Source organism: Penaeus monodon, chromosome 38 (genome assembly GCF_015228065.2).
Source record: "Penaeus monodon isolate SGIC_2016 chromosome 38, NSTDA_Pmon_1, whole genome shotgun sequence".
Lineage (NCBI taxonomy): Eukaryota > Metazoa > Arthropoda > Malacostraca > Decapoda > Penaeidae > Penaeus > Penaeus monodon.
The window spans coordinates 32,513,774-32,523,823 of record NC_051423.1 but is presented as its reverse complement, the minus strand read 5'-3'; the positions used below and the strand labels follow the sequence as shown (position 1 = coordinate 32,523,823).

General features: G+C 35.2%; 1 protein-coding gene across 1 annotated transcript; it reads left to right on the top strand.

The window, feature by feature from the left end:
- Nucleotides 1-4,186: 4,186 nt before the first annotated feature.
- LOC119596792 (calcium-transporting ATPase type 2C member 1-like) lies at nucleotides 4,187-9,518 on the top strand. The gene is made up of 13 exons (XM_037946116.1): nucleotides 4,187-4,192; nucleotides 4,659-4,847; nucleotides 5,018-5,150; nucleotides 5,461-5,652; nucleotides 5,987-6,101; nucleotides 6,834-7,021; nucleotides 7,430-7,514; nucleotides 7,619-7,718; nucleotides 8,104-8,260; nucleotides 8,592-8,701; nucleotides 9,032-9,160; nucleotides 9,292-9,321; nucleotides 9,453-9,518. Exons 1-13 carry the CDS (start codon nucleotides 4,187-4,189, stop codon nucleotides 9,516-9,518), a joined length of 1,500 nt encoding a protein of 499 aa, XP_037802044.1.
- The last annotated feature ends 532 nt before the right edge of the window (nucleotides 9,519-10,050 follow it).

The following is a 10,050-nucleotide window of genomic DNA, read 5'->3' as shown; positions in this document are numbered from 1 at the left end:
TATAATAAGCATAGAGGGTGGAATGACAACTGTATATTGTGTGTTCTTGTAACTCTTTTTCAGGACCTACCATTTCTTCTCCAATGCTTTTGACTTTGCTTTTTCTTTCTTTTTAACTTGATTTATCTAATAACCTGCTTTTGTACTTCTCTTGTAGGTTAATTGATTCAACTCAATAATGAAAATCCTACCAGAAAAAGAAAAGAAGATGTAAGTTGTCATTTTCATATCAAGATAAAACTGAGCTTGTCTATTATCATGATGGCCAAGTGGATATTTCTTTTTATCTCACTGAGACTAGCAAAAACAAGCAGACAAACTGTGTATGTCCATGTGATGTGTGTGTTTGTGCCTCCATTCACAGAGCTGAATTTATGCCATGTTTTTATTTTCATGTATTGATTGATGCCATTTCACATATGATGTCAAATCCCAATCTTTAAAGATGTTTATTAAATAACCATGAAACAGGTTGGATCAGGAGGATAATATTTTAATCTTTTACCTTTTTTGTATTTTCTTCTTATTTATCTTGTATTTGATTTTTATATTGAGATAAAGGTTACCAGTTTTTTTTTTTAGATTGTTAATATCAAAATTTTGTTGAAGTCTGGGAATTCCTTTTTCATCAGTATGTCTGATATAAGAATTTCACATGAAAATATGACTACGGCACCAATGTTATTTTGCTGCCAGGCAGAGACATGGTAATTCAGTTCATATTGGAAACCCTATTATAGACACTACATCTTGCTATGTAATTCAGACACAGTCAAAATTCAATGCACTGTAGTAAATACATATTTTCCAGTACACAGACACATCATTATATGTATGGCCATGACAACAAGATCATAAATGAAAAGGGAGATGCATACATATATGCTTATATATGTACACATGCACATACACGCATGTAAATATGTGCACATATTGCGTATGTGTTTACATACGCAAATACAGGCAATACAGGTAAATATATGCACAAATACATACATGCACAAATTCACAGGCACAAGTACACGCATGTGCAAATCCACACACACACAAGTACACATATGCGCAAATACACACATGCGCAAATACACACATGCACAAATACACACATGCGCAAATACACACACACACGCAAAAACACACATGCAAATACACACATGTAAACACACACATGCACAAATACACACATACCTGCAAATACACTGCCACAAGTGTACACATTTGGAGATACACAAAATATACACACATGCAAATCAGACACATGCACACACACACAAATATACACATTCACACAGAAATATACACATTCACACAAATATACACATTCACACACAAATATACACATTCACACACAAATATACACATTCACACACAAATACACACACATTCACACACAAATATACACATTCACAAATAAATATACACATTCACACTCAAATATACATATACACATACAAATATACACTTACAAATGTATAAAAGGTATGAATAAGAAGAAATGTCTTCACAATACAAGAGATGTATTTGACTGGTTTTGATTATATCTTCATCAGAAATACATGACTTGTATGTTAAGATATTCATTCTCATTCATACCTTTTATACATTTGTCAACATGACTACAGTTCATCCTTCACACACAAATATACAGATATACACATACACAGAAATATACACATATACATGTACACATACACGTACAAGTACAAATATACACATACACGTACACATACAAATATACACATACACGTACACATACAAATATACACATACACGTACACATACAAAAATACACATACACGTACATAATACAAATATACACATACACATACAATACAAATATACACATACACGTACACATACACATATACACATACATGTACACATGCACACAAATATACACATGCACACACACACACACACACACCACACACACACACACACACACACACACACACACACACACACACAGACATACACATATATGTATTGCTAATTCTTTCATTAAAGAAAGGAAAAAAAAAAAAGTGTGACTACCTTTGCCAGTCCAGTGATTTCTATTGAAGGTTAAGATTGGAACAGTTCGAGTGAAGCTTGTAGCAAAAAGCATAACTAACTGTTCATCATGATAGACTGGCATGCGAAGATCTTCCATTTTCTTTCCATGAATTAACAGTCAGAGATTGTAACACTTGTATATTTTGTTTGTGTGCCAGCGTGGCAGACTGTTTCAGTGGTGTGGTCCTCCCCTTCTGCTTAGCATGAGCTGCTACCATCTGTTTTCCATGAATATGCCTCTCCTCTACATTTCTTATAATGCAGTGTTTCTATGTAGTTGTTTGCAGTCAGTTCTCTGACATAAATCACTTCAGTATGATAAGAGGGAAAGACAGTGAACTTGTCATGGTGCTTCATGATTTTTTTTAACCATTCTTCTTCTTATCATTATTAAAACAAGTATTTTAATTTGGATAAGAAGGCTGACATTAAGTTAACTAATTGTGATATTTGTTATACCTGTTTGGAGTAGCCATTATATTTGTATACATTTTCTTTGGAAAAAAATATTGAAAATCACGCTTGATATTCCTAAAGCATCACTGTGTGATCAGACAAAACCTGTGCACTTTTGAGCACCCTTGCTAGTGACTTTTACCTGTTCTCTTTAGTATATGGGAAGCTATTTTCTTGGTTTAGGCAATCACAGCTTCTACTTGCATGTTTCCCTATATTTAGTCTCTCTTTTTTTATCCTCTTTTTTTTTATATTCTGTTGAAAGAGCTAAGAATGTGGACTTTTTTGTGCAGACAATAGATTAGGACAGAATTTTTTTAAGCAGTATTTTAAGGATATGAAAAACATTTAATTTTTCACCCCCCCTTTTTTTTTCATATAACAATCAAGATTTGTTGAGCTGGCAGTTTTTTATAATGTGTTTGTTATTGTTCACCCTGACATGGTTTTTGCTTATTGGTTAATCACAAAATGGGATACTATGAGATATATGTAATTATTTTTGTGGAAATAGTTCTCACAAAATACACCTGCTTTATTATACAGCACTATTTCTAGGAGCGCATCTGAAATAATCCGTAGTAGTCCCTTTGCTAGATCTGTGCTCTGTGTTGAAAAAATAGTTAATATATGAAGAGACTTCTTTAGAATCTTTAGTATAATATTTAATTTTCAGATATAATTGAGCACAGCTTCAGCACATGTAAGACCTTAATGAAATACTGTAGAATTATGATTGCATGGGAAACAAAAGGACAAATGGGTTTGTTTATTAATTTGTTCAAAGCAGTATGGAAAGTAGTTGCTTTGTACAGATACTTATTTCCAGCACATAGTAACTGTAGAATATATATTTTTTAATAGTTCCAAAACACAGAACACATTGGCTATGCATTTGGGTGTTTGAGGTAGAAAAATTAGTCAAAATGTATTCTGAACAGACCCTTATCTCATGCACTGTTTTACAGGAGGGACCCGGACTCCTCTCATCTCCGACCCAAGTTCGAGGAAAACGCAATCGACCACAAGCCAAAGTGCTGAGGGCAAGGGTGTCCCAGTGGGATGTGGGTGAATGGGCGGGAAGCAAGCGGGCTACCATGGGAGAGGTAGCCAGTTTGCTGTCACAGACACCAACAGTGGCCTGCCCTCCCGAGAGGTCATGACCCGGAGACAAGTCATTGGTTACAATGAATTCTCAGAGGCTGAAGATGACCCCTTGTGGAAAAAATATCTGGGACAGGTTAGTGTCTTTTGCATGTTTTATTTTCATTTATAGATTTGTTTGTTTATCATAAGAATCCAGAGTTTGCTTGTACCTGTACGGTGCTGTCATATTAAGGACTTGAATTTTCCATCTGTTCTCAGTTAGTATTATTGCTCTTTTTTTTTTTTTACAGTTTAAGGAACCTCTAATCCTCCTGTTGCTGGCTTCAGCCTTTGTCTCTCTGTGTATGAGCCAGTTTGATGATGCAGTTGTTATTACACTTGCTATTGTGATTGTTGCAACAGTTGCCTTCATTCAAGAACTTAGAACAGATAAAGCTCTAGAGAATTGAAAAAGCAGGTAAGCTTTATGAGTTCACTGATGATATTTTTATATAATGATATAATTTATGTTATGAAGTATGATTTTCATATTACATTCTACTGATTCTGTGTATTGCATATAGAACTGATGGTGGTAAAGATAGCTATAGTTGTAACTTTATAACAAAGAAAAATTATTTTAGAAAATGTATGTATAAGAATGAATATCTTCTTAATAGAAGAGTGTATTTAACGGTTTCAAATATATCGTCCATCAGTTATATTTATACCTTTTAATGGTAAAACATTCTTCCATGTTGATACTATGGTAGAAAGGCCCACAATCAAAATTAGTTTTGCATTGTGGGTCTTTCTACCCATTCATACCTTTTCTACATTTGTTGCAGTGAATACAGCTCAAATTATATTTTGTTCAGCAGCACATGAATGAAGTTGTATCATGTCTGTATACAGTATGTTATATCTACTTAATCCTCAGAGAGAGAATTTTAAACAGCAAGTGATATCATTGGCTATTATATCCAGTAAATCCTGAGAGAGAGTATTTTAAATAGCAAGTGATATCATTGGCAAGAATTTTGAGAAAATTTTGTTTTCAGGTACCCGTCACCTGCATGTGTCTCCGTGATGGTAATGTTAATGAATATCAGGCAAAGGAGCTGGTTCCTGGGGACATTGTCCATCTTAACATTGGAGATCGAGTCCCAGCTGATTTAAGACTCTTTGAAGCTAATGATCTCAGTATTGATGAATCCAGTTTCACAGGAGAAACAGAGCCAGCTGACAAAGTATGTAAAACCCTTTCCTCTGTTGATATGAGAATTTAATGTGAATGTCAACTATCTGAATCACTAAATAAAAAAATATATTCTTACATCTGTCATGCTTACCTCATTCCAATCTTTATCCTTTTAACAGAATTAAGAATTAAAAAGTGAATTGTAATCCTTGCTTCCAGAATAATAACCTTGTCACCACAAGCACTTATGGAACCTCTGGAAGCTTAGCCAATATTGCATATATGGGGACTTTTGTTCGCACTGGCCGTGGCAAAGGCATTGTCATCAGCACTGGAGAAAAGTCCCAGTTTGGTGAGCTGTTCAAAATGATGATGAAGAGGAGGCTCCCAGAACCCCTCTCCAAAAGAACATGGATGAGCTAGCCAAGAAACTCTCCATATTCTCCTTCTGTTTCATTGGGGTTGTGTTGCTCTTGGCCTGTATCAGGGAATTCCCATTCACAAGGTGGGCAGGCTTATCATTTTTTGTTGTTCTTTCTAAGATCTCAATAATGATTGCCGCTTTGAAATATACCAAAATTTACATGTATATTCAGGATGCAGACATTTTTCTTCACCAATTTTTTATATACTGTGATTCAAGTTCACATACCCACTTTCAGATCTTCAATATTGCTGTAAGTTTAGCTGTAGCAGCAATACCAGAGGGCTTGCCCATAGTTGTGACAATGACACTCTGTCTAGGAATTCGTCGTATGGCCCAGCGCTCGGCTTTAGTAAAAGGTTACACACAGTGGAAACTCTTGGTTGTGTCACAACAGTTTGTTCTGATAAAAACTGGAACTTTAACAAAGGTAATTTTGGATAGAATCTGTGATATCTTTGCTTTATGCTTAGCTGAGTATTGATGTTAGTTTACTGATTTATTTTTGGTACACATGTTTCTGTAAATAATTAACTTGTTCATTTGTGTATGAAAGCCTTCAACTTATTTCCATATGTGAATGCATTTAAAAATACAGCAGTATATTTTTACTTATTACTTTTCATAGATAAGCAAACTTTTTCTTTATGAAATTTGATAGGTCATATATTGTTGTTGGTTTTTAATGCTTTATAAGGTAATGCTGGATATTAAATTCTTTCCACACAGAATGAGATGACTGTTAACACCCATTATCACATCAGAGGGCGATGAGTGCCACGTCACTGGAGTAGGCTATTCCTCTGACGGCTCCATTGTATTTGAAGGAGGCTACTCTGACCTAGCTAATGAGGCTGTCACAAAGCTTTTTGGAAACAGGTTGGTTTTGATTGCTGCCATTTGTACTTGCACGAGGATTCTTTTTTTCTTTGATCTCTTGTCATGGGGGTTCATTGAAGCAATTTATTGTGAATCTGGATGATTGATTGATTGATTGATAACGTTTATTTAGCCAATATACATAAAACAGTTTGACATACACACAAAAAAAAAAAAGAATGGCTGAGCCTTATGATGTTATTCTTTTAATGGAAAATATGCTGCCTGCATATTTTGATTTATGTAAATAATGGGTACCAGTAAGTTCCAAAATTAATGTTAATTATGGATTTTTCTATTTTTATTATTATTATTTATTATTATTATTAATTATTATTATTCATGTAATCATGTGAAGATAGGCAAAAGGCAATGTGTTTCCCTTATTAACATGTGCTAGTGTGAGGTTTTATTTTCTGTTGTGAACTGCAATTTGATATTCTTTTTATATATGATCAAAACTGCACATTGTATGATAGATGTAGAGTTTTTGTAACATTTAACTTGTTTAATTACTTTATTTCCTGTCCTTTGACTCTAAAAGCATTTCATTGTTGTGATTTTATACATGATCGTCTGTTATACTATTTGAAATATATAATATGAAACAAAAGAAAAATTCTGAAAAGTCAATGCTGACAAATGGCCATACCAGAAAATTAGAGTTTGGTTTGAAATTATAGGATGGCTGACAAGAGATGTATATACTGAAAACCTATACACATTTGCCAGAATTGCACAAGAACATCAGTGTAATATATCTAAGACAAGTATACCCCAGGAAAGTAAGATGAAACAAGCAACCCTCAGTTTATTCTTAGAAGGCATTGTGTTGAAAATTAAAGGAGTGATTGATTGCCCCCATCCACCTACAGCATTTATAATTCCTCATAGGCCATTGTCTTTAAGTTCATTTAGAAGTATTTGATGGTCCCCTCCCATCCACTTTAGCATAGGCATAATCATGAATGCCCTGCCACTTTGCCTTCAGCTGTGGGTTTACATATGGTTGTGTTACTTCTTAAGATTTACATATAGTTCACATTATACATCTCAAATAGTATCTTAGCCTTGCCATTGTTCTCTAATTTTTGGCAGTTTTGTATGTATGGTATTGGGATACACACCTTTTATTAGCTGCACTATGAGTTCCAGTTAAACCCTATATTGAATTATTCTTATGGTATTTTGTGTATAATTAATTGCCTTCTTACATATGAACCTGCAATTGAATCACCCCTAATGAATTTTTGTCTAAAACTTGTCTTTAATTAACTTGTAGCAGGTATTCCATAGATTTTATTCTTATGCTTGTACTGTTTTTTCAGGTGCTGTATGTAATAATGCTGAGATAGTTGGCGATCAACTGCTGGGACAGCCTACAGAAGGAGCCATACTGCTGCTGCTATTAAAGTAAGTATGATTTTCCTAAATAGGCATGATTATGGATATTGGGTTTCTGGTCTTGTCATTTTTGTTACAGATAGATATCTTTATATGAACTTTTTACATTTCAGCATGGTGTGTACAATGCCCGAGATAAGTACCAAAGATTGGAAGAAATGCCTTTCAGTTCTGAAACCAAGAAAATGTCAGTCAAAATCAGGAATAAAAAAAGTAAGTTGTATACTTGTCTCTCTCTCCAGCTTGGCCTATCTGTCTCTGTATCTGTGTGAATTCTCTCTCTCTCTCTCTCTTTCTCTCTCTCTCTCTCTCTTTCTCTCACTCTCCCAATCTCCCTCTCCCTCTCCACCTTTCTTTCTGCTTCTCTCCTTCTCTCCCTCCCTCCCTTCCTTCCTTCCTTCATCATCCCAATTTTCCTCTTTTTTCCCATCATTTTCTCTATTCCCCCATTTTTTCTTCTATCTCTCTTCTCTCTCTTCATCCCCTATGCACATCCAATCCCTCACCATCTGTCATATTGTACAATTGTTCATATTTTTTAATGGTATCCATAGCTGCTTCTATTTCAAAGTTAATTTGATATCATTCTGTACCATAGACTGGGGAAGTGGAGTGGCTGGTTAAAGGAAGTGTTGAGCATGTTCTGGCATCATGCACTCAGTATAACCAGAGCATGGCTACCCTCCCACTGTCCCAGGAGAAATGTCAACAGATCATGTCAGCTTGCATAGATCGTGGAAGGCAGGGACTCCGAGGTTAGTAAAAAGTGTAATAGGCTAATGTAAAATGTAATGTAAAAGATGTTCAACCATTCTCTCACATCTGAAGTGACCTGGCTGGGTGTTTTTCCCCTTTTTTCTTTCCATTTGTAAGGACTATGTGTGCCATTTCATAAGAATCTTTCTCAGGTTGGAGGGATTGCATCATGTGATAATGCTTTAAAGTGGTGAACCCTAAAATGAAACCATCTCATCTTCCTTTGACTGAAATTTGCTTTGGAATCTAGTTGTTGGGATTGCACGAGGTCCGTCCACAAGTGAGCTGAGCTACATGGGAATGGTTGGCATAATGGACCCCCACGTGAAGGAGCCAGATCTTCTGTTACTACTCTCCAGTCTACAGGAGTTAGTGTCAAGATGGTGACTGGTGATGCACAGGAGGACTGCTTGTGCTATTGCCCAGGCAGTTGGTCTAGGGTATGTAAACCTGGTGTCTATAAACTTTTTAGTATTTGAGATATACGCTGCCACTTTAACCCATTCATGCATCTATTCTTGCCATGGTGCACTAGGCCCATATGGTGGGTGGCAAAATTCTATGCCATGTGTGGTCAAGCTTTCTGTATGCTGTGTGCACTCAAAGTTGTTTGGGTGTTTGGCTCTGACTGTGATCATTGAATAGGTACAGCCTCTCAAAGCAGGCTTGGGTTAGCATTTTATTCTCAGATTTTCCTGTTTGTGTTTGATTGATTGTTGTATTATTTTTTGTTTTGTGTGTATCATTATTATATTCCTCTAATCCAATAGGTTGGACCTGGTACTGTGTATTCTGGTGATCAAGTAGACAGCATGGATGAGCGCGTATTGCTTGGGATTATTCAAGATGCTACTGTGTTCTACAGAGTTTCACCCAGGCACAAGCTGCGAATTGTAAAGGTAAATTCATTTTTATGGTCATAATACATGTTAGTTGAATAGATGTTCATTGGATTTTTTTTCTGTTCATTCATAAATATTGCTGCTGAGTCTTTATTGGTTATATGAAATTATATGATATGATATTTCAGAATATTGTTTACTTCATTCCACATTTCAGAGTATTGTTTGAGCCAATATATTAGGTATAGCAACTTAAAGGACATACAAGGTAAATTAGATTAATAATTTGTTGTAAGTATGTATTTACTTACGATGTTAACAAAAATTCTAAAATATTTTCTTATTATAGGCACTTCAGGACAGAGGAGAAATTGTCAGCATGACAGGTGATGGCGTTAATGATGTGGTAGCCTAAAGCGTTCTGACATCGGCATAGCCATGGGCAAAATGGGTTCAGCTGTCAGCAAAGAGGCTGCAGATATGATACTCAATGACGACAATTTTACAACTATTTGTGAGTTGTGTTACTACTAGATTGGAATACAAGTCTGTGATTGTAGTATATTTAGTAATGAGTGATAGTAATTAGACAAGAATGGGAGAAATAAGTTCAATGTACCTAATTGTTTATATATATATATATATATATATATATATGCAATTAGGTACATATATTCATGGCATGAATATATGACAGTGGTAATAGGATATCCAAAGTTACAAAAAGTTGGTTCATTTTATTGTTTTATATTTAATTTAATGTGTTCATGTGAATATATCTGTCCACCATTCCCATGAATAGAATGAAAAATATTGCACAAGACCAACTCTTTATTAGATATATAACCTGCTGTCACCTTCAGGGCAGCCATTGAGGAAGGCAGTGCATCTACCACAACATCACCAACTTCGTCCAGTTCCAAGTGAGCACCAGCTCGTGCCCTCAG

Coding starts and splice junctions, on each gene's coding strand:
- LOC119596792 (XM_037946116.1), top strand. Junction 5,653..5,986: donor AAACTGGAACTTTAACAAAG/GTAATTTTGGAT, acceptor TTATCACATCAG/AGGGCGATGAGTGCCACGTC. Junction 6,102..6,833: donor ACAAAGCTTTTTGGAAACAG/GTTGGTTTTGAT, acceptor CACATTTGCCAG/AATTGCACAAGAACATCAGT.